General features: G+C 35.0%; 1 protein-coding gene across 1 annotated transcript in view; it reads left to right on the top strand.

Moving 5' to 3' along the window:
• LEKR1 (leucine, glutamate and lysine rich 1) overlaps window positions 1–26,395 on the top strand; it is a 193,027-nt gene that overhangs the window by 48,720 nt on the left and 117,912 nt on the right. The window contains exons 2-3 of the mRNA XM_017500799.2: window positions 13,260–13,379; window positions 21,356–21,531. Of these exons, the coding sequence (XP_017356288.2) occupies window positions 13,260–13,379; window positions 21,356–21,531 (296 nt within the window). The remainder of the gene's footprint in view (window positions 1–13,259; window positions 13,380–21,355; window positions 21,532–26,395) is intronic.

Below are 26,395 nucleotides of genomic sequence, written 5' to 3'. Positions count from 1 at the left end.
TGTCAGTCTCTGAGCTCTGTTTCCCAAGAACTCCTGAAGTACTACCTTGTTCTGATTGATTTCTTTGTTTCAGTTCCAATTTTCCCCATGATTTTTGGATACCTTTACCTGTCAGACCTTGGTAGGATGTAATCCTAAGAATCCTCCACTTCACTTTTTCAGAACTCAAACTTCCACCTGTCGTCTTTGATTGCTGCAAACTCAGTTTGAGGGAAAGACTACAAATAATCTTTAGAACCAGGAGCTTGACAAAAAAAAAAGTGCAGATTACAGGTGGTAAAATCCCCAGTGATGTGACCCGCTTTCTTGTTTTTTTTTTTTTTAATTATGGAGGGAAGTTAAAAGGGAGTTTTAAAAGTACTTCCCTTCAGAATATTATTATGAATAATATTAATAGGTAATTCAAATGAAAATAATTAAGAAGGGACTATAATACTTTCCTCTAATTTGTTTTACAACTCAATGATTCTCACATGATTCATTTTAATTATATTAACTAAAAAATTGAGAAATACCTAAGGATAATAAATGTTCTTGTGGTTGCATTGGCAAGAGTATTAAAATACAAGTAATCTAACCCCCAGTACAGGACTCTCTGCACTAGAACATGCTGTTAGTACCCACTATTTTCAGGAACACCCTCTGACTAGATAACATTATGTCCTTACATCAACATAGTGTTCACATTCTGTGCCTAATTATGACTGTTAGAGAAAACTGTGCACTAGCACAGTACATACTGTATTTTAGTGTTTCAGGAATTATTTCATAAAGTTGATATGTACAGTAAAAAACATTTGTGCTTTTCCAATAATGTCATTTTTAACTATATCATTTTGATATGAAAGAAGTGAAGTAGACTACAGAGCCAAGGCAGAGTGAACTAATATGACCACGTGTTTCATCTCAGGGAGTTTAATTAGATGGATTGAGATGCTATTTATATGTAACATTCATTTGGATAAATATATATTACAGAAGTGACCTTGGAAAGTGTTTCAATGTGCACGTTTTTTAAAATTAGAAAAATGTTTTATAAAAACAGACTTCTTTTCTTAGTGAATGTTAATAGTTGGAATGGGTTTCTATTAAAGAATGTTTAATACATATGTTTAATCTTATAATTTAGCAGTGTACTATATAAGCTTAAATATCTACTATTTCTGCATTTTTTCCATTTATAAACCTGAGATATTTTTGCACACATGTAATGGGACTGTCTGGGCTTTTTAAAACAATCTTTTTAGATTTTTAAGTAACACATAGATACATCTTCATTGTAAATAATCTAAGTACTATAGAAAAGAAAACTAAAGTTTCCATGACCAGCCTTTTCAATCCTGATTCTCTCTGTAGAGATCACTCTGCTTTAACATTGACGAAGATAATTTCCATTCTTTTTCTAAAGTTTTAAATACGTATATGTACACATAAAACTATCATGAAAATATATGGTTTCATGTCATATTTATTGATCTGTAAGTTACAGCTTGCTTTTTTTCCCCCATTGATAACTCTTGGCATTCTTTCCATGCTAGGACATAAAAATCTATTTTATTATATTTTTATTATTTGTATAGTATTTCATAGGATTATAGGTTATTTAACTGTTCCTCTAATACCATTACTGGCATATACTGACCATGAAGACAATTTTCTTTTTTGCTATTAAAACAATGTTGCATAACTTCCAAAATTTAAAATATACCCATTCATTTATACCACAGTTTGTACTGGAGATACATTTGAAACGTATAGATTACTCATTGTATATGCACAAATCATTCTTTCTTAAATTTTTTATTTTGAAATGAGTTTAGATTTATATAAAGTTTCAAAAATAGTACAGACAGTTTTCAGATACACAACTTCCCATAATGTTAGTGCTTTGAATAACTAAGGAACAATTATAAAAACTAAGGAATTAACATTGAGGTGATACTGCTAACTTATCTACAGACTTTATTTTGGTTTTATCATATTTTGTCAATAATATCTCTTTTTCCAGTCACAACTCTATCTGGAATTCCACATTGCAGTTAGCGTTCATATCTTCTTAGTAGACTTCTTTAACCTGTGACAGTTCCTCAGTCTGTCTTTCATGGTCTTGAGGCTTTTGAAGAATACTAGTCATTTATTTTATAGAATATCCCTCAATTTGCATTTGTCTGATGTTTACTATTATTATAATGAGGTTATTCATTTTTGGAAAAAATACCACGAAAATGATATGCGCTTCTCAGTGCATCATATCGGGGTGTGTATCATAAATGTCAATATCTTATTACTGGTGAAGTTAACCTTAATTACTTGACTAAACTGGTATTGCTAGGTTCCCCCACTGTATAGTTATTATTTTTACCTTTGTAATTAATAAATATCTTGTGGTAGATATTTTGAGACTATCCAAATACTCTGTTTCCTCTCAACCTTTTACCTCTTTTTAAAGTAACTATCAGCAGAGTTTGCCTGCAGTGGCTATTACTGTACAGTTCTAACTTTAGGTGATTTTCTCGTTCCCTCATTCCTTCTACATTCATTAATTGGAAATTTTCTGTGAGGAAGAGCTGTCTTTTGTCACTCATTTGTTCATTCAGTTATTTATTTATATCAGTGTGGACTCTTTCACTTTAATTTGGTGGGTTATAATCCAATATTGTTATTTATTGATTGTTCTTGTTTTGGACATTCATAGCTCTCTTAGGTTAACTTGTGCCCTTTTAACATGCCTCTGTCCTCTGTTGAGCTCTTCTTTACTTTCTGACATAACAAAATGTTCTAGGCTCATCTTGAATTTTTCCTGCCTCAGCACTGGAATCAACCAGTTTTCTAAGATGTACTGATTTCTTTAATTAGAGAATGGTATTTAGAAGCCAACATCTGGGCATTGGGTATGTTCCTGGCTACTGGACATTAGGTATGTTCATTGTTACTTTGCTTATGAGCCTCCATTGTTTTTATCATTTGTACCCTTCTCTTGGGTCATGACACTGAGAATATTCATTATTTATTCTTTAGTAAATGAATTTAACGCTATGAATTTTCCTCTTAGTACTTGATATGGTTTGGCTGTGTGTCCCCACCCAAATCTCATCTTGAACTGTGGCTTCCATAATTCCCACATGTTGTGGGATGGACCTAGTAGAGTTCATATCTTCTTAGTAGACTTCTAAGAGGTTGCAGTGAGCCAATATTGTGCCACTGCCCTCCAGCCTGGGCAACAGAGGGAGACTCCATCTCAAAAGAGAAAAGAAAAGAAAACAAAATCTGCAATACTTTACCTATTTTTATGTTATTATGATCCTTTCCATTTCTGTGAGAAAAGTGTAAATACTTCCCATTATGATTAGTAATTTGTTTTCATTGGATTATTAACAGATTTTTCTTTATATATTTTGGTGCTATGTTATTTTTCTTGGTGGTTTGAGCTTTTTATAAAGGTGAAAAGTTTATTTGTTCCATTTAATGCTTTTACGAATTTTTAACATTAACATATACATGTTATTTTTAAAAGCATCTGCCTGGCCCAAACTTTTACAGCTCTTTATTTTCTACCTTCTTTTATCAAGTTTTTGAAGATACGAATCCTAAAAACAATGTTTGGTTGACTCTTTTAGTATAATAAGAGAAATCCTTGCCAAGATATTAAGCGGGGATGAAAAAAGAGGATTCCTTAAAAATCTATTCTTTTCCCAATTAGGCATAGGTTTTATTGTTATTATTTTGGATTCAGGGGGTACATGTGCAGGTTTGTTACATGGGTATATCATGTGATGCTAAGCTTTGGGGTATGAATTATTCTGTCACACAGGCAGTGAGCTGCCTGTTTACTCTGTTGATTGTTTTGCTGTGCAAAGGCTCTTTAGTTTAAGTAGGTCCCATTTGTCAATTTTTGTTTTTGTTCCAATTACTTTGAAGACTTAGTTGTAAATTATTTGGCAAAGCTCATGTTGAGAAGGCTATTACCTAGGGTTTCGTCTAGGTTTTTTTATTTTTATTTAATTGTAGTTTAAGTTCTGGTTCTGGGATACATGTGAAGATCATACAGTATTTTTACATAGGTATACACATGCCATGGTAGTTTGTTTTATCCATACCCCCGTCATCTACATTAGGTATTTCTCCTAATGTTATCCCTCCCCAATTCCCCCACCCCCTGCTATACCTTCCCTAGATCCCTACCCTTCAACAGGCCATGGTGTGTGATATTCCCCTCCCTGTGTCCATGTGTTCTCATTGTTCAACACCCACTTATGAGTGAAAACAAGCAGTGTTTGGTTTTCTGTTCTTGTGTCAGTTTGCTGAGAATGATGGTCTCCAGCTTCATCCACGCCCCTGCAAAGGACATGAACTCATCTTTTTTTATGGCTGCATAGTATTTCATGGTGTATATGTGCCACATTTTCTTTATCCAGTCTATCATTGATGGACATTTGGGTTGGTTCCAAGTCTTTGCTATTGTAAATAGTGCTGCTATGAACATACGTGTGCAAGTATCTTTATAACAGAATGATTTATAATCCTTTGGGTATATACCCAGTAATGGGAAATGGTATTTCTATTTCTATATCCTTGAGGAACTGCCATGCTGTCTTCCACAATGGTTGAAGTAATTTACACTCCTACCAACACTGTAAAAGCATTCCTGTTTCTCCACATCCTCTCCAACATCTGTTGTCTCATGATTTTTTAATGATCGCCCTGGTGTGGAGTGGGATCTCAATGTGGTTTTGATTTGCATTTCTCTAATGACCAGTGATGATGAGCTTTTTTTCATATGTTTGTTGACTGCATAAATGTCTTCTTTAGAAAAGTGCCTGTACATATCTTTTGTCCATTTTTTGATGGGGTTGTTTGTTTTTTTCTTGTAAATTTGTTTAAGTTCTCCATAGATTCTGGATATTAGCCCTTTGTCAGATGGGTAGATTGTAAAAATTTTTTCCTATTCTGTTGGTTGCCAGTTCACTCTATTGATAGTTTCTTTTGCTGTGCAGAAGCTCTTAAGTTTTTTGTTTTTTGTTTTTTTTTGAAACTGCATTTCACTCTTGTTGCCCAGGCTGGAGTGCAGTGATGTGACCTTGGCTCGCCACAACCTCCATTTCCCAGGTTCAAGTCATAATCTTGCCTCAGCCTCCTGAATAGCTCCGATTATAGGCATGTGCCACCAGGCCCAGCTCATTTGTATTTTTTTCGTAGAGACGGGGTTTCTCTATGTTGGTCAGACTGGTCTTGAACTCCCAACCTCAGGTGATCTACCCGCCTCAGCCTTCCAAAGTGCTGGGATTACACGCATGAGCCACCGTGCCCGGCAGAAGCCCTTAGGATCAATGAGATCCCATTTGTCTATTTTGGCTTTTGTTGCCATTGCTTTTGGTGTTTTAGTCATGAAGTCTTTGCCCATCCCTATGTCCTGAATGGTGTGCTAGGATTTCTTCTAAAGTTTTTATGGTGTTAGGCCTCATATTTAAATCTTTAATCCATCTAGAGTTAATTTTTGTATAAGGTGTAAGGAAAGGACCCAATTTCAGCTTTCTCCATATGGCTAGCCAGTTTTCCCAACACCATTTATTAAATAGGGAATCCCTTTGCCATTGCTTGTTTTTGTCAGGTTTGTCAAAGATCAGATGGTTGTAGTTGTGTGGCGTTCTTTCTGAGGGCTTTGTTCTCTTCCATTGGTCTATATCTCTGTTTTGGTACCAGTACCATGCTGTTTTGAGTACAGTAGCCTTGTAATATAGTTTGAAGTCAGGTAGCATGATGCCTCCAGCTTTGTTTTTTTTTGTTGTTGTTGTTGTTTTGTTTTTGTTTTTGTTTTCTTAGGATTGTCTTGACTATGTGGATTCTTTTTGGGTTCCCTATGAAGTTTAAGGTGTTTTTTTTCCAATTCTGTGAAGAAAGTCATGGGTAGCTTGATGGGGATAGCATTAAATCTATAAATTACTTTGGGCAGTAGGGCCATTTTCATGATATTGATTCTTCCTAACCATGAGCATGGAATGTTTTTTCATCTGTTTGTGTCCTCTCTTATTTCCTTGAGCAGTGGTTTGTAGTTCTCCTTGAAGAGGTCCTTCACATCCCTTGTTAGTTGTACTCCTAGTTATTTTATTCTCTTTGTAATGACTGTGAATGGGAGTTCACTCATGATTTGTTTTTCTGTTTGTTATTGGTGTATAGGAATGCTTGTGATTTTTGCACATTGATTTTGTATCCTGAGACCTGTAAACTCAAGTTGCTTATCAGCTTAAGGAGATTTTGCGCTGAGACAATGGGGTTTTCTAAATATACAATCATGTCATCTGCAAACAGGGACAATTCGATGTCCTCTCTTCCTATTCAAATACGCTTCATTTGTTTCTCTTTCCTAATGGCCCTAGCTAGAATTCCCAATACTGTACTGAATAGGAGTGGTGAGAGAGGGCATCCTTGTCTTGTGCCAGTTTTTAAAGGGAATGCTTCCAGTTCTTGCCCATTCAGTAGGATATTGGCTGTGGGTTTGTCATAAATAGCTCTTATTATTTTGAGATACAATCCATCAATACCTAGTTTATTGAGAGTTTTTAGCATAAAGGGCTGTTGGATTTTGTCAAAGGCCTTCTATGCATCTATTGAAAGAATCATGTGGTTTTTGTCTTTGGTTCTGTTTATATGATGGATTATATTTATAGATTTGTGGATGTTGAGCCAGTCTTGCATCCCTGGGATGAAGCTGACTTGATTGTGATGGATAAGGTTTTTGATGTGCTGTTGGTTTCGTTTGCCAGTATTTTATTGAAGATTTTTGCATCAATGTTCATCATGGATATTGGCCTGAAATGTTCTTTTTTAGTTGCGTCTCTGCCAGGTTTTGGTATCAGGGTGATGTTGGTCTCATAAAATTAATTAGGGAGGGTTTCCTCTTTTTATTATTCGGAATAGTTTCAGAAGGAATGGTACCAGCTTCCCTTTGTACCTCTGGTAGAATTAGGCTGTGAATTAATTCTACCTCTGGTAGAATTAGCCCGTCTGGTCTTGGGCATTTTTTGGTGGGTAGGCTATTAATTACTGCCTCAACTTCAGACCTTGTTATTGGTCTACTCAGGAATTCAACTTCTCCCTGGTTTAGTCTTGGGAGGGTGTAAGTGCCCAGGAATTTATCCATTTCTTCTAGATTTACTGGTTTATGTGCATAGAGGTTTTTGTAGTAATCTCTGGTGGTAGTTTGTATTTCTGTGGGATTGGTGGTGATATCCCCTTTATTATTTTTTATTTCATCTATTTGAATCTTCTCTCTTTTATTAGTCTGGCTCACAGTTGATCTATTTTGTTGATCTTTTCAAAAAACTAGGTCTGGGATTTCTTAATTTTTTGTGTCTCTGTCTCCTTCAGTTCTGCTTTGATCTTAGTTATTTCTTACCTTCTGCTAGCTTTTGAATTTGTTTGATCTTGCTCCTTTAGTTCTTTTAATTGTCACGTTACAGTGTCAATTTTATATCTTTCCTTGCTTCTCATGTGGGCATTTAGTGCTATAAGTTTCCCTCTACACACTGCTTTAAATGTATCCCAGAGATTCTGGTCATTGTGTCTTCATTCTCATTGGTTTCTAAGAACATATTTATTTCTGTCTTCATTTCATTATTTATCCAGTAGTCATTCAGGAGCACATTATTCAATTTTTATATAGTTGTGTGATTTTGAGTGAGTTTCTTAATCCTGAGTTCTAATTTGATTGCACTGTGGTCTGAGAGACTGTTATGATTTCTGTTCTTTTGCGTTTGCTGAGGAGTGTTTTACTTCCAATTATGTGGCCAATTTTCGAGTAAGTGCACAGTGGTGCTGAGAAGAATGTATATTTCTTGGACTTGGCGTGGAGAGTTTTGCAGATATCTATTAGGTCTGCTTGGTCCACATCTGAGTTCAGGTCTTGGATATCTTTGTTAATTTTCTGTCTCATTGATCTGTCTAGTATTAACAATCAAGATCTACCACTATTATTCTGTGGGAGTCTAAGTCTCTTTGTAGGTCATTAAGAACTTGCTTTATGTATCTGGGTGCTCCTGTATTGGGTGCATATATATTTAGGATAATTAGTTCTTCTTGTTGCATTAATCCTTTTACCATTACGTGATGCCCTTCTTTGTCTCTTTTGATCTTTGTTGGTTTAAAGTCTGTTTTGTCAGAGACTAGGATTGCAACTCCTGGTGTTTTGTTTTGTTTTGCTCTCCGTTTGCTTGGTAAATCTTCCTTCATCCCTTTATTTTGAGCCTATGTGTGTCCTTGCACATGACATGGGTTTCCTGAATACAGCACACCAATGGATCTTGAGTTTTTATCCAGTTTGCCAGTCTGTGTCTTTTGATTGGGGCATTTAGCCCCTTTACATTTAAGGTTAATATTATTATGCGTAAATTTGATTCTGCCATTTGATGCTAGCTGATTGTTTTGCCCATTAGTTGATGCAGTTTCTTCATAGTCAATGGTCTTTACAGTTTGGTATGCTTTTGTGGTGGCTGGTACTGGTTGTTCTTTCCATGTTTAGTGCTTCCTTTAGGAGCTCTTGTAGGGTGGACCTGGTGGTGATGAAATCTCTCAGCAGTTGCTTGTCTGTAAAGGATTTTATTTCTCCTTCACTTATGAAGCTTAGTTTGGCTGGATATGAAATTCTGGTTTGAAAATTCTTTACTTTTAGGATGTTGAATATTGGCCCCCACTCTCTTCTGGCTTGTAGGGTTTCTGCTGAGTGATCCTCTGTGAGTCTGATGGGCTTCCCTTTGTGAGTAACCCGAGCTTTCTCTCTAGCTGCCCTTAGCATTTTTTTCCTTCATTTCAACCATGATGAATCTGACGATTATGTGCCTTGGGGTTGCTCTTCTTGAGGAATACCTTTGTCGTGGTCTCTGTATTTGCTATATTTGAATGTTGGCCTGCTTTGCTAGGCTGGGAAAGTTCTCCTGGATGATATCCTGAAAACTGTTTTCCAGCTTGGTTTCATTCTCCCCATCACTTTCAGGTTCTTTCTAGTTCTGTGAAGAATATCTTTGGTAGTCTGACAGGAATAATATTGAATATCTAAATTGCTTTGGGCAGTATGGGCATTTTAATGATACTGATTCTTGCTATCCATGAGCATGGGATGTTTTTTCATTTGTTTATGTCAGCTCTGCTTTCTTTGAGCAGTGTTTTATAATTCTCATTGTAGAGATTTTTTTACCTCCCTGGTATAACTGTTTTCCTAGGCATTCTGTTCTTTTCTTGGTAATTGTAAATGAGATTACATTCCTGATATGGCTCTCAGCTTGGCTGTTGTTGGTGTATAGGAATATTTGTGAATTTTGTGTGTTATTTTTGTATCCTGAAACTTTACCAAAGTTGTTTATCAGCTGAAGGAGCTTTTGGGCTGAGACTATGGGGTTTTCTAGATATAGAATCATGCCATCTGCAAACAGGGATAGTTTGACTTCCTCTCTAACTATTTGGATGTACTTTATTTATTTCTCTTGCCTGATTACTCTGGCCAGAATTCTTAATACTACGTTGAATAAGAGTAGTGAGAGAGGGCATCCTTGTCTTGTTCCTGTTTTCAAGATGATTGCTTCCAGCTTTTGCCCATTTGGTATGACATTGGTTGTGAGAGTACCTCATTGCTAATTATAAATAGACAACAAAGGACCATCAGACTTCTGAGCAGAGCCTCAAACATGAAAGCCAAAAAGTGAAATAAAGAAAACGTCTCAAAAGGAAACAGAAGCAATGCAGCAAACTGAAGAAAACTTCAAAAACATACTAGAATTGATATCCTCAAAGAAATATAAATTGTATTCCTGGGACAAGAAAAGGGGCAATTAAAAAAGGCCTTTTGGAGAATAAGAAAAAAAATTTGGTAGTTAGAATATGATAGCCAAAGTTAAAACTTTAATAGGATGGAAGATAATGAAAGAACAGAAAGTTAAAAGTGGTAAAATGATAGAAAAAGGATAAGAAAGTTAGAAGATTTGTTGAAGAAATTCTTCATTTAAAATAATAGAAAGATGTTCCAGACAGAAACAGAAAATGGACAGAAAAGCATTATTCTCCCCATGGGAAAATTTCTGAAAACTAAAGAAATCAGTTTCTAAGGCAAGTACTCACCAAGGACCCAGCACAGAGAATGACAAAAAATTAACATGATGATACGTTGTGATCAGATTGAAGAATCCCAAGTGAAAAGTGAAAAAATTTCTTTCAGAAAAAGTTTCTGAAATAGGGGGAAGGTTGGGGGAGCCACCATATATCACACAAAGAAATATAAATGAGAATGTCATTGGATTTCTCATCAGTATCACTGGAAGTTAGGAAACAATGGAATAGTGTCCTAATTTTCTGCTGAATATTTTTCAAATCTGTGATTTTCTATTCAGCCAAACTGTCCAGTCTGAGATAAAATAATAACATGTTCAGACATCCAGAGTTTCAAGTTTACTTCCTATGCACAGGAAATTTCTGGATGATTTGCTCCAAGGAGTAAACCAAGAAGGAAGAAAACTTCAGAACCAAGGTATAGGAAAAGTGACATGAAAGAGAGATGAGGACAATTCCTCAAGTGATGGAGAAGGGGAGTCTCATGATGACAGCTGTGTAGTCAAGCATGAGCATAAACCAGACTAGAGCAGGGGGATGGAGAACTCCCAGAAGGCTACCTCCTGGAAAAGAGATGATTTGGAAAGATTATCTACTGTGTCTGAAGGTGTTGGGAGAAGAATTACCTCTCTGTCCAAGACGGAAGAAGAACAAATATGGTACCCAGAAAAGAATGAAAGGAGAAAAGGAGACAATTTTTAATTCCAGAGACAACAAAAAGTTATATAAGAACGAAATGTAATCATAGTATTATATGTGGCTCACAGTGAACAACAATGTAAATGCTAAATATAATTTAATAATAAGCGCCAATTTAACTATATTGGGAGGATTAAGAGAAGAGTAGGTGTATAGGATGGTAAATTCTTATTAACTACCTACCCCAACATTTATTTTGCCTTCTAAGTAACAGAACTATGAATATATCTGGGGGATAATCTTTACAGGATGACACCTTCCAGTTGTATGTGTGGCTAAATATGGCTATGTATCTAACTTCAGTAGAAGTATTCAGTGGTACTTTAAGGAGATTGACTTAAAAGGGATGGAGTAGGCCATTATTCTTCTGCTGCTGACCTGGAATGGGAATGTAATGGTTGAAGCTTTCACCACCATATGGACTATGAGAATAAAGTACAGATACCAAAGATGGTGGACCAAAGGCATAGGAAGGATATGAGGCTCTGATAACATTATAAAGCTATGATACTAGCACCGGACTGTTTACCAATGTGTTTGTTTTATGTGAGATTATATGTATATTTATGCCATCATATTCAGGTCTCAATTATATGTAGCAGAACTACATCTTAAGTGATATGTATCACTAAGTAATATATAAAATTAAATATTAGGAAATAGTGTAAATATGGAGGTAAGTAGGAGAAACGGGAAAAACATTAAAAGTTTCCTTTGACAGTGAGAATTGGGGTAGAGGCATATGGTTACTATTTTTTTTTAATAATCCTTTTAGTGTTTGTTATGGTTGGATGTTGTTTGTCTTCAGCAAAACTCATGATGAAATTTGGTCCTCAACACAGCAGTGTTGGGAGATAGGGCCTAGTCAGAGGTGTTTTGGTTGTAGGGGCAGATTCCTCATGAATAGATTAATCTCCTCTATTGTGAGTGAATGGAATTTTTGCTCTGGCAAGAATGGATTAGTTCCTAACATAGCCGGTTGTTAAAACAGGGAGAGGTACATGGCCACCTGCTTTCAGCCCATTATCCTTATTGTTTGGCTTGCTAATCGAGAGTACCCTCCAAATCACTTGACTTTTCTTTTCTCAGTTGTAGGTCTCCGGAGATGCCCCCAGATGCCCCACATTAAAGATGCATCCTTTCTTTGCTTCCCACCCCGCTAGAAACTATGAAGTGTTTACTAGAGAACTAATTCACATTGTCATGGCTGGAAATATCCTCTGATGCTCAACTCCCCTTATCTATAGATTGAGTTGGTTTAAGGTCTACTTTGTATTATAAGCATTGTTGTTCCTACTGATAGTGACTCTGTTCTTGATTCAGGTGAACAGCAACCATGCTGCCATAAAAACCAACTAAGCGGGAACTTATTTTTCTGCTGCATTGTGCAGTGACTGGTCTCACCTAAGACTTTCATGCAAGAAGAAGCACCTTCCTTTTTATCAGGAAATTTCTAGTGCTTCCTGTTATTCACAGCTGAATGTAATGCTTCAGTTTATTTTCAATTGTTTGATTATATGTGATAAAAAATGTGTTTTCTTGGTAACCAATATTTCTGTACATTTATCTTAGAAATAGATTAATAACTATAGAAACTACACACTAACAAATCTCATTGTCTTTTTAATTAATTAAGCTATATTAGAATATCCCATTGTCATGATATATTAGATCAAGTTTGTAATGTCACGATGTGACATTGTGAGTTATTGTTACCAAGAAGATAAAATGTCAGGCATCTTTTTCCTCATGTAAATTTTACTTTTCATGCTTATATACTTACAATTTTAATTTTGATCCTCATTTTTCATTCACTCATTATACCAAAAGTTAACTCATGTTATTCTGAATGACTTCTTACCAAAAGCCCCACACAAAAAAAGAGTTGGCTTTCTTGATTTTCTCTCTTGCTTCCTCTCTTACCATGTGATTCCTTTGCACATGCTCCCTTCCACTTTCCACCATAAGTGGAAGCAGCATGAGGCTCTCACTGGATGCAGCATCCAGTCTTGAATTTTCCAGCCACCAGAATCATGAGCAAAATAACCTTCCTTTCCTTATAAATTGCCCAGCCTCAGATATTCTTTTATAGCAACACAAAATTGACTAAGGCAGTAATATTTGACATTTTAAATTTGAACATGTATTACTTTAAATGAAAATATTTTTATGTTGTGATCAATATTTATGTATATATATTCATTGTAAACAGTTGAACAATACAAAAAGAATCTAGTTCTGCCTGTCTTCAGTATTCTTTACTTTTTCCCCTTGCCCATAAATTCTACTCTTCTTCCCAGGATTGGTGTCCAAGATTTGGTCTCTTCCTATTTTTTCTGTACATTCATATAGCATATATAAGAGGCTTAGTTTCTTCTTCTCATTTTCATTAAAAGTAAGTACAGTTAAACGTTAATTTAAAAATACATATGAAGGAATACTTAAGGGATGTTTGTTTATATTTTTAGAATTTATGATGTAGGCATGCAGTTAAAAAGTCAACAAAATGAATTTCAGAAAGTAAAGAAGCAACTGACTCATTTACAAGATGAATTAAAAATTAAATATAGACAATCAGACATCTTCAGGTAAGATTAAATAACTGAAAATTATAAAGATTAAAAAGATATGTTTAATATCTTTTTAAATAACTTTGTAAATAGCCAAACACATTTTAGTCGTATGATTTCTATATCTGGTGTGATTGAGAAAAGTGAAACAGCATTACATTTTCTTTTCTGTTATTTAAACCATTATCTCAATGAATACTTTTACTAATTAAATTTAAATTAGGCATATGCCTTGTTCTAGTAGTCCATTGTTATTGTTCTTCTTTTGTGGTGACATTTAGAATGAAAGCACGGTAACTAATTTCCCTCTTCACCAATATTTCTTGGTCTATTTGATCACCTGAGTGATAGCCCAGTGACAAGAAAAGCAACAGAATAGGAAAACTTCCTAAATAATATTAACATAATCCTTAAATTCAGAAATCTCCAGTGTAAAGCATGTTAATTCTGCTTTTATATAATCCTTGGAGTATTTATAATACTTAAAGATAAAATCCAGTTTTCTAAAGAAACTAGGAAGTTCATTTTCTTCCTAAAAAGTGAATTGAATATATTGAGAATGTTTATGAGAAAGAATAATTTCTTTTTAAATTGAATAGCTTTTAGCTCTTAGAAAAGGGAAGGAAATAAATTAATTCAACATGGCAAATGACATAGCTTCAAGATGACCAAAAAAATATGCTGCTTGAGTATTTTGAATGTTAGATTTTTGTTTTTTAACTAATAATTATTAGGAATATTCTGAAAAACATTCTGTAGACTAATAATTTTTAATGCATTATCTGATAACCTATTGGACCATCTACCTTTTATAAATGCCTTGCACATAACTGATGTTCAATATATAAGTTTTGAATGAATGCATGAATGAAGTCCACTCACAAAACAAGATAAAAAACAAGATAAAAAATTTTTTTATCATCAGAAATTCCCTTGATCCTTTCCTAGAAATCTGATATTGAACCAACAGGATAATGCCATCCAGGTGATCCCAACTTTTGTGTTTTAATCAGGACTATCAGTATTCATTTTTGGCTTCTGTAATAGCTTTGGCCCGTGTCTGCTGCAAAAGTCCCATCTGTTTTATCCACTAATGCTATCATGGATTTACCATCCATGAGAGTTTGACCTTTAAAGGCTGGACTGGGACTAGATCAGATAATTACTCCTGCTTCAGGATGTTATGATACGGATAAAGTTGATCCTCATTATTTTCATTTTTGCATGTTATCTTCAGCATTTTAAAATTTTGAAGAAATGTAGACATACATATGGAAGTATTATTTTTATTCTGTATTCTAATTTTGTCATCATTTTGAGTTATACTTTTAACAGATTATTTTGTTCACATATTTTTATAGATCTGTGATTTTTGCTCATTTTTAGTTAAAAGATCACAAATTAGTAGTCTGGGATCTGACTAATCTAAAAATAGTACATACTAAAAGCAATTTTGAAAGTAACTGGTCAACTGGATAGTACAAATTACAGTTTGTAATAATGAATAGAAATAATTATTGACTTTATTTATACTCTCACTAGTAGATATAATATATTCCATAGAAAAAAGGCATACTATTAAAAATAAAATCAAACCAAATTTGTAGAGTTCAGTGACTTTGGTGCATTACTAGAAGTTGATTTTAAGCTAGATTATTGATTATTTAAAAAATGTTAGGGCATAAAACTTAGTCATTGCTCTGGATAAAGAAAAGAAGCTTATAATCTTCTCTCTTGAAGAGGTCCAGGATTCATGAGCCAAATGTAGGATTAAAAGAAAAGAGGTAAGGGAAAGAAACATGAGCTTTCTACTCAAATGTGTCATTATTTATGGGGCCCAAAAGGAACATTCAGTGGATCAGTGAACTATGTTTTGGAGTTTTTTTAAATTCTTCTCTCATTTGATTAATTACAATTGGGCTTAAATCACTAGCCTCCAGCAAAGTATACTTTTGTGTTCTGTGTTTTCCCTGACATCATTTCCAGCCTGTGTCTTACAAGGGCTCCACACGTTAGTTGGCACATTGGTTGGCTCAGCACGTCTGCTACTCAGAATAAAGTGTCTTTTAAAAATGCAAATTAATTGTAGAAGGCCTATAAAATAGATATTAAAAACCTGAATGAAATACATATACTTCACTTCATAAAGCTGTGTATAAGTTCAGTATTCCAAATCAGACCATATTTGAAATATTCTAGCAGTATTTACTTTTAGAGGATTCATATTGTGAAACTTTTATAAATTATTTGAAATATAGAGTACTTATCCTTTAAATTTTCTTATTTGTAAAGCTAGACCTTGTCGTCTCTCAAATTTTCAATGTCAACCTAAAAAATTTCTCTTGCAGCTCCCTCACTTTCACTTCACTTCTTCAGCCTAATTAAGGATGCTAGTAAATTTTCCCAACCATATTTTGGCTTTACTTTGTTTTCTAGACTTGATCCCATAGTTTATTACCCTATACCTTTTTAAAAACATCGTCATCGAGATATAATTCGCATATCATGAAATTCACCTTATCTTAAGGAGACAACTTAGTTATTTTTAATAAACCTGTAGAGTTGTGCCACCAATATTAGCTATTAGATTGGCAACCACATCCAATATTAGAATACTTGACTCATTCCAAAAAAGACATTCCAGTCCCTCATACCATCTTCAATCAGTCTCTGTCTTGACCTCCAGTTCTAGGCAACTAACCTTTCTCTTTCTATAGATTTACCCTTTTCTGGACATTTCAGATATATAGAATCAAACAATATACGGTCTTTTTATCTGGCTTTTATTAGTTATGTTTTTTGAGGTTCATTCACGTTGTGGCATTTATCCATAATTTTGTTCCTTTTTATTGCTGAATAGGATTCCATTGTATGGATATATCACATTTTATTTATCCATTTACCAGTTGATGGATATTCGGATTATTTCCACTTGTTGGTGCTTATGAATAATGCTACTATAAACATCCATATACAAGTCTTTGTGTGTACATATGCTTTTAATTCTTTGGAGTAGATACCCAAGTGTGGAATCACTAGACCATATGATTAATCTGTATTTAATTTTTTTAACTGCCAACTTGTTTTCCAAAGTGGCTGTACATTTTACATTCCCACACCATGAATGAGGCTTCTAGTTTCTACCTTTTGTTGTCAACATTTACTATTATTGTCTGTCTGTTTTATTGTAGTCATTCTAGTGGATGTAAAATAGTATCTCCTTGTGGCTTTATGTTTCTGAAATTACTAATGATGTTGAGCATCTTTTCATTTGCTTGTTAATCATTTGTATATCTTATTAGTGACACATATTTTGCCCATTTTAATTGGTTTGTTTTCTTATTATGTGATTGTAAGAGTTATTTCTATATTCTGGGTATAAGTCCTTTATATGAAATGTGGTTTTCAAATATTTTCTCCCAGTGGCTTATCTTTTATTATTACTATTATTATTGTGCTTTAAGCTCTGGGGTACATGTGCAGAACATGCAGATTTCTTACATAGGTATACACATGCCATGGAGGTTGGCTGCATCCATCACCCCGTCATCTATATTAGGTATTTCTTCTAATGCTATCCCTCCCCTAACCCCCCACCCCACAACAATCCCCATTGTGTGATGTTTCCCTCCCTGTATCCATGTGTTCTCATATGAGTGAGAACATGCAGTGTTTGGTTTTCTGTTCTTGTGTTAGTTTGCTGAGAAATAATGGTTTCCAGCTTCATCCATGCCCCTGCAAAGGACGTGAACTCATCCTTTCTTATGGCTGCATAGTATTTCATAGTGTGTATGTGCCACATTTTCTTTATCCAGTCTGTCATTGAGGGGCATTTGTGTTGGTTCCAAGTCTTTGCTATTGTGAATAGTGCTGCAATAAACATATATGTGCATGTGTCTTTATAACAGAATGATTTATAATTTTTTGGGTACATACCCAGTAATAGGATTGCTGGGTCAAATAGTATTTCTAGTTCTAGATCCCTGAGGAATGGCCACTTTCAGGTACACCGATCAAACGTAGATTTGATGTTTTCACATAATCCCATATTTCTTGGAGGCTTTGTTTATTTCTTTTCACTCTTTTTTTTTTAAATCTTGTCTTCTTATTTTATTTCATTGAGTTAGTCTTCAATTTTTGTTTCTTTTTTTTTGCTTGATTGATTTGGGTATTGAAACTTGTATATGCATCATGAAGTTCTTGTGTTGTGTTTTTCAGCTCCATCAGGTCATTTATGTTCTTCTCTAAACTGGTTATTCTAGTTAGCATTTCATCTAACCATTAATCAAGTTTCTTAGCTTCCTTCCATTGGGTTAGAACATGCTCCTTCAGCTCAGAGAAGTTTGTTATTACACACCTTCTGAAGCCTATTTCTGTCAATTCATCAGACTCACTCTCCATCCAGTTTTGTTCCCTTGCTGGTGAGGAGCTGTGATCCCTTAAAGGAGAAGAGGCATTCTGGTTTTTGGAGTTTTCATTCTTTTTGCGCTAATTTCTTCCCATCTTCGTGGATTTATCTTCGTTTGGTCTTTGAGGTCAGTGACCTTTGGATGGGGTCTCTGAGTGGACGTCCTTTTTGTTGACATTGAAACTGTTTCTTTAGTTTTCCTTCTAACAGTCAGGCCCCTCTACTACAGGTCTGCTGGAGTTTGCTGGAGGTCTGCTGCAGACCCTGCTTGCCTGGGAATCACCAGCAGAGACTGCTGAACAGAAAAGATTGCTGCTGGCCAGGTGCAGTGGCTCATGCCTATAATCCCAGCACCTTGGGAGGCTGTTGCAGGCGGATCACCTGAGGTTGGGAGTTCAAGACCAGCCTGGCCAACATGGTGAAACCCCATCTCTATTAAAAAAAAAAAAAGATAGCTGCATATTCCTTCCTCTGGTAGCTTCGTCCCAGAGGGGTATCCGCCAGATGCCAGCCAGAGCTCTCCTGTATGAGGTGTCTGTCAGCCCCTACTGGGAGGCGTCTCCCAGGCAGGCTACACAGTGCTAAGAAGCCACTTGAGGAGGAAGTATGTCCCTTATCAGAGCTCAAATGCTGTGTTGGGAAATCTGCTGCTCTCTTCAGAGCTGCCAGGCAGGGACATTTAGATCTGCTGAAGCTGTACTCACTACTGCCCCTTTTCCTAGGTGTTCTGTCCCAGGAAGGTGGGGGCTTTATTTATAAGTTCCTGAGAGGCTGCTGTCTTTTTTCAGAGATGCCCTGCCCTGCAAGGACATCTAGTGAGACAGTGCCTGCAGCTGCTGAGCTTTGTTGGGCTTTGTCCAGTTTGAATTTCCCCGCAGCTTTGCTTATACTGTGGGGTTGAAACCGCCTACTTGAACCTCAGCAATGGTGGATGCCCCTTTCCCCACCAAGCTCAAATGACCCAGGTCCAGCTCAGATTGCTGTGCTGGCTGTGAGAATTTCAAGTCAGTGGATCTTAGCTTGCTGGTCTCTGTGGGGGTGGGAACTGCCAAGCCAGACCACTTGGCTCCCTGGCTTCAGCCCCTTTTCCAGGGGAGTCAATGGTTCTGTCTCGTTGGCATTCCAGGCACCAATGGGGTATGAAAAACTACTGTGACTAGCTCAATTTCTGCCCAAATGGCCACCCAGTTTTGTGCTGGAAACCCAGGGCCCTGGTGTTTGTGTAGGTACTGGAGGAAATCTCCTGGTCTGTGGGTAGTAAAAACCATGGGAATAGTGCAGTATCTGGGCCAGCGTGCAGGAAACAGTCTCTAATGGCTTCCCTTGGCTAAGAGAGGGAGTTCCCTGGCACCTTGCACTTCTCGGGTGAGGTGATGCCCCACCCTGCTTCGACTCACCCTCCTTGGGCTGCACCCACTGTCCAACCAGTCTCAGTGAGATGACCCAGGTACCTCAGTTGGAAATGTGGAAATCACTTGACTTCTGTGTCCATCTGGCTGGGAGCTGCACACGGAGCTGTTCCTATGTAGCCATCTTGCCTGGGCTTACTTTTTATATTCTTAACAATGTCTTTTGAAAAGTTGTTATTTTTGATGAAATACAGTTTATCTGTTTCATAGATTGTGCTTTTGCTTATGTGTGTAAGAACTCTGTCTAAGCCTGTTACAAGGATTTTCTCCTGTATTTTCTTAGAGTTTTATAGTTTTAGCTCTTATTTAGATCTGCGATCTATTTCTGCTAACTTTTGCATATGATATGAATTAAGGATCTAAATTCATCCTATTTCACATGGATATTCAATTGTTCCAGCACTGTTTGTTAGAGACCATTTTTTCCCTTATTGAATTGCCTTAACATCTTTGCCTAAAATTAATTCACTGTAAATGTAAAAGATTACTTTTGGATATTCTGTTCTGTCCATTAATCTGGATGTCTTACATAAGTGCCACACTCTCTTAAAAACAATGGTTTTTATTAAATGTTAAAATCAAGAAGTATAAGCCCTCTAACTTTCTTCTTTGTTTTCAAAATCACTTTTGCTCTTCTGGACCCTCGATAATGAATTGTATGATCAGTTGTGAATTTCTGCAAAGTAGCCTGCTGGGATTTTGATAGGTATAGTATTGAATCTATAGATCAATTTGGGGAGAATTTTTCCTTTAAAATTTTTGCATCTTTCAGTTCATGAATGTGTTATATTTTTCCATGGAGATCTTTAGTCCTCTCAAAAATGTTTTATTTTCTTGAACTTCTTTTATTAAATTTATTTCTAAGAGTTTTATTTTTTTTATGTTTTTATGAATAGGACTGTTAATTTTATTTTGGGGAGTGGTCATTGTCAATTACAGCAATAAAATTGATTTTTGCATATGGATCACGTATCCTGTGACTTTGATGAATTTGTTTAATTCTAGTGTGTGTGTGTGTGTGTGTGTGTGTGTGTGTGTGTGTGTGTGTGTATCTTCTTTAGGATTTTTTACATAGAGGAGTTTACCAACATTCCAAGTCCTTTTATCTCTACTTATTTAGCTGTATTTACCCTTAAATCCTTTGGCTTTCATACCTACTTCCAGGTTGTTAAACATTAATTCCTTTCTGAGGAATCCTCAATATTCTGCTTAGCCTCCTTGGTGCTGTTCATCTCTTAGCAGCTGTTTGTCTCCTTTGAGGGATTTTTCTTTAGTTTCAATCCCTTAAATGTTTGTGTTGTCCAATGTGTTAACCCTAGCACTTCTCACTTTTCCATTTCTCCAGTTGAGGTGAGGAACATATTTTATTTACTCGTTTATTCAGTTTTTGTTAAGCACATATTATGCAGTAGGCACTGTGCTAAATACTAAAAAGACTGTGATGAGCAAGACAGATATAGATATAACCTCTGCCTTATAGATCTTAGTCTACTCAGGGATATAAATATTGACACAATAATCATACTCTCATAGCTTCAGTCATCACCTTTGTGCTGCTAACTCTCAAATCTATATCTGTACTTGATTATTAAGGTAATTAAAACCATAATATCTGAAGTAATAAAAATCATTGAGATAACAAAAAACATGATTATTTGAGCTGTCGAGTGTTATGAGGCAAATGCACTGCATAAGTCACTTCGAATTGTTTTTTTTATTATTACTCCAGATTTTTCACTGCCTGTCCAACCATGCTATGTGGGGCAAATGCTGTATAAGACACTAAGATTCTCATTTAAGGTCTAAGACTAAATTGCTCTGGCCTAATTTTCTTCACTAAATGTTTACTGTTGAATATATATATATATACTGTATATATACTGTATGTATATATATATATATATTTAGAATAAATGTGTATGAAGGTAATTAGCTATCTTTCTTTGTAGCTAAAATAATGGCAAAATGGAAATGTGTTAGAGTGACCATACACTTCAGTCTACCTGAGTTATTCCTAGTTTGTATGTTGTCTCAGCATAACATGAATACCAACTTCTTTTGGTTTCAAAATTTGTCTCCAATTAGTAGATTATATGGTCACTCTAAAACTGTTTTTGAAGAAATGTTTATTATGCTTACTATTTTTTAAAATTCTATTTATTTTTTTTACCTTGCAGTCAAAGATTGTCAGAGTACAAATATTTCTGGAATAAGACTCTTTCATTACTTACTTTTACTAAAAGGGAGCTAATCCATATTAAAAATGAAGTGTATGATAATTACCAAAACTGGACTTCACTGAAAGGAGAAATTTTTCTGCAAATTAAATCTATGAGTGAAACAGCCTTGACAGGTTTGTTACATGTATTTAGAATATAATTGTCCCTTTTTGGTAAAGGATACATCATAAGTAATGAAATAATGATATTTCATTTTATTTGATGGAAATTAGGAATTTTGTTATCAGTTGGTAGAGTAGATGACCATTAAGATCTATTTCAATTCTGAAATTTAATTATTTTAGGTTTATCTAAAATAAGCTATGATATATCTATCTTGAACTGTGGCCAGAAGTCTGTTTGTTACTGTTAAAGGTACTAATTTGTTTTTAAAACTTATCTTAATGGCTGAGTAGCTCATATTAGGTAAGCCTTCTTATAGATAACAACTATAAATTCTAGAAAAAATAGCTACTTAAAGACAATAGTGACCCAAACCAAACACATAATGGAGGGAGTATCAAAAATTAAAAGAAGGCATACTAAGTGAAGGATGCCAATTTGAAAAGGCTACATACTGTATTATTCCAACTATATGACATTTTGGAAAAGACAAAACTATGGAACAGTAAAATGATCAGTGCTTGCCAGGAGTTCCAGGCAGAGGATAAATGGACAAAGAAGATTTCTAGGGCAGTGAAACTATTCTGTATAATACTACAATACCGGAGACATGTCATTATATATTTGTCAAAGTTCATAGAATCTACAACACCAAGAATGAACCCTAATGTAAATTATGAGTTTTGGGTAGTAATATGATATTGATTCATCAATTGTAAGAAAGTACTACTCCAGTGCAGGATGCCCATAGTGGGGGACGTTGTGGATGTGTGGAAAAGGGGCGATATGGGAACTCTCCATACTTCTGCTCAATTTTCCTGTGAACCTAAAACTGCTCTAAAAAATAGTCCATTAACTTTTTTTTTATGTTGAAAGAAAGGCATGGCAGTGAGTGAATTTTTTCTTTTTAAGGATATTGGATTGAGGGAACGGTACAGTTTGCTCCATGCAAGAAAGCTAAAAATTTGATCAAAATTTGTAGACTAGAGGATAGAGAACAAGGCAACCTCAGCCTCTGAGAAGTAAGGGATATCCCAGAAAAGTGAAACCCAGAGAAAGAGAGCTCAAATTTTGCATATAAACTCTTTACAAATCTCAGGCTTATTCCTGAAATGCATATGCTCAAGGAACACGCTAACTAGTCCATCTCAAACTAAAGTAATTGATATTTTAGCTGTCACCTACCCTATGGGAAACAGATTTAATACTTTAAGTTTAGCCAGCTTAACTCCTTGTTAAGACAAAACAAGAAAAAAATAAATACTCTTTGGCAGAACATAAGGATCCAGAGTCTTTATAACATAACACCCACAATGTTCAGTATACAATCCAAAATTACTTATATCCAAAAGAATAGAGACCAGTTGACTATAATTAGCTGACCAGGGTTTCAAATTCGTGATCATAACAATGCTCAAGGATATAAAGGAAAATATACTAGTAATGAGTAAAAGAAAATCTGAGTAAGCAACTATTAAAAAATGAGAAATTCAAGAATAGAAAAATACAGTATCTGAAATAAAATTTCACTAGATGGACTTTTATAGCATATTTCATTACAGAAAAAAGTCAGTGAATTTTAAGATAAATCAATAAAAATTATTTTATTTGAAGAAGAAAGATAAACATTGAAAAAAAAAATTAATGGAGCCCCAGCATCCTCAGGAGGGAATAAAATGCACCATAAGTGACAAATATGAGTAAATATAAAAGACCCCTTTTCCTTTAAATTAAAAAATCACATGCTTATTTAGAGCAATAATTATTATATTGTGGGGTTTATGAAGTATGTCAATGTAACATGACAACTAGAGCCTAAAGGATGCAGACGGGGATAAGTGGATTCATTTGGTTGCACTATATTTCTTTTTTACGTGACATGGTAGTATATTTATTTTATTTAAACCAGTAAGGAGGGGATTTGGGGAGAGAGAGCATGTGGGGAAATGACAGATATAGGTGATGGGGAGGAAGGCAGAAAATCACACTGCCATGTGTGTACTTATGCAACAATCTTGCATGTCCTTCACATGTACCCCAAACCTAAAATGCAATAAAAAAGAAGAATGTATAGTATAATTTCTAACCACCAAAAAATTAAATACAAAAACATGTAGCTAAAAAACTAATCCACAGTTTAAAAGATAACTCTTTAAAAAGTATTCAGACAATCCAAAAGATGGCATTCTAAACATCACCTAAGATTTATTCAGTAATCAAATCAGTATAGTGCTGGCATATGGATCAACAAAGATGAATGGAAAAAGATAGCCTGGTAAATAACCCTACTTATATAGTCAACTGACTTTTGACAAAAGCACCAAAACAATCCAATGGGAAAGAGAGTCTTTCAACAAATTGTGCTGGAACAACTGAATACACATGTAGAAAAATATAACTCAACTTCTACCTCACACCATACATGATAATTAATTTAGGACAAATCATAAACATAAACACAAAGGATAAAATTATAAAACTACTAGAAGAAACATAGCAAAATATGTTCATGACGTGATTGTAAATGAAGATGTCCTGGATAGGACATAGAAGTAAGAACTATAAAAGAACAAAAATTGAAAATTGATGAATTAGGCTATCAAAATTAAAACATCTGTTCATCAGAAGCTATCAGTAAGAAAATGAATAGTTAAGTCACAGAGAAAATATTTACAAAATATGTGGCCAAGAACTGTTGTCCCAGTTACATAAAGAATGTTGCTCACGCCTATAATCCCAGAACTTTGGGAGGCCCAGGTGGGCGCATCACCCAAGGTCAGGAGTTCGAGATCAGCCTGATCAACATGGAGAAACCCCATCGCTACTGAAAATACAAAAAATAAGCCAGGCATGGTCATGCATGCCTGTAATCCCAGCTACTCAGGAGGCTGAGGCAGGAGAATCGCTTGAACCTGGGAGGCAAAGGTTGCGGTGAGCCAAGATCATGCTGTTGCACCACTCCAGCTTGGGCAACAAGAGAGAAACTCTGCCTCAAAAAAAAAAAAAGAATGCCCACAAGTCAATAATAAAAGGATTCATTCAAAAATGACCAAAAGATCTGAACAGACACTATACAGGAAGATACGTAAATGGCCAATGACACAAAATGTGCTCAACATTATTGGCCCATCTGATTGGCTAAAATGAACCAGTTTGGTGGTAGCAGATGTTACTGAGGAAGTAGAGCACTGGAATTCTTATGCAAATTGTTGAGAATGTAAAATGCTACAGCCACTTAAAAAAAAGTTTTTACAGTTTCTCATTAAACTAAATACACATCTATCCAAAGATCCTGAAATTCCACCCTTTGGTATTTACCCAAGAAACATGAAAACATATGTCTACAAAATACTTATATGAGAATATTCAGGAACTTTATTCAGTCTTAATTCAAAATATCCTAAAACTGCAAAAATCAGTAGCATCTACTACTGATGCTCAGGAATGCATCAGTAGTAGAATGGGTTCTCTAAAAAAAAAAAAATTGAATATATTCAGTGGAATATATAATGAACTACAGATAATGTAGTAGTGTAGATAATCCTTCAAAAATATTATGCTACTTGAAAGTAGCCTTACACAAATAATACATGTTGTATTATTTCATTTATATAAAGTTCTAGAAACAGGCAAAACTAATCTACAGTGGGGAAGAGACAGAACAGTGGTTGCCTTGGAGAGTAGGATTGGCTGGAAAAACACAAAGGTACTTTCTTTGATGATAGTAATTCTTTATGTTTTGATAGGGGTTTGCATTACACAGATGGATACATTTGTCAAACCTAATCTGTTGGTGCACTTGAGATTTGTATATTTCTGTAGGTAAATTTTACTCAAAAATAAAAAGAAATATATGCAAATGTTGAACTCTAATTATCTGTATGATGAAAGAAGTATATCTATTTCTGCAACTTACCTTGATATTCATAAGATGGATTGATGGATATATAAAGTGTTTGATAGATATATAGCTATATGATTAAGCAACTAAAATATTAATTGTAGAATCTAAGTAGTATGTATATTTGTGTCCAATGTACAATTATTTTAACTTTTCTATATGTTTTAAAACTTTCGTAGTTAAATGTTGGGGAAAAAATCATGTTGAACGATGAAACTTCAATTTCACTTACTAACAATTTTTTTATATAATGTGTACCTTCAGAAATGCATTTTATATGACAATATGCTTTTAAATTTGAAATTTAACTTTAATAATTAAATTTAGGCAAATAGAGGAATATTAAACACGTAAAAAGTGTATCTATATTAGGCCTCGTGTGATGGCTCATGCCTAGCACTATGGGAGGCTGAGATGAGTCAATAGTTTGAGCTCAGAAGTTCATAGGGCAACAGAGCAAAACCCTGTCTCTACTAAAAATACAAAAATTAGCCAGGTGTGGTGGTGCACACTTGTAACTCCAGCTACTTGGGAGTCTGAGGCATGAGCATTGCTTAAACCTGTGCAACAGAGTGAAACTCTGTCTCAAAAAAACCCCAAAAAAACCCTATATTATTAAATGGAGCAGGCACTGACAGTGCGTTGGTCATATTCTTTGGACCTTTAGTTTACTTCTGACTTGTAACTTCCAGTATCTGCATATCTGTGCCAGAGAAATCTTTCTTCTGGCAATTAATAATATAGATACATTTTACATAATTATATTTCATTTTGTAATTATAGTATATCTTATGCATCATTTTCACTATTTGAACATTCATATATGTCTTTTGTGGATATTTTTGTTATTTTTGGTAAATACCTAGGAGTGGAATGGCTGAATGTATAGCAGGGTATATTCAACATTTTAAGAAACTACCCAACAGTTTTCCAAAGTGATTGTTCCTTTCATGTATGTATATATATATATATAT

This window comes from Cebus imitator, unplaced genomic scaffold, assembly GCF_001604975.1.
Source record: "Cebus imitator isolate Cc_AM_T3 unplaced genomic scaffold, Cebus_imitator-1.0 Scaffold270, whole genome shotgun sequence".
In the NCBI taxonomy this organism is placed as follows: Eukaryota; Metazoa; Chordata; class Mammalia; order Primates; family Cebidae; genus Cebus; species Cebus imitator.
This window is presented reverse-complemented; position numbering and strand designations above follow the sequence as displayed.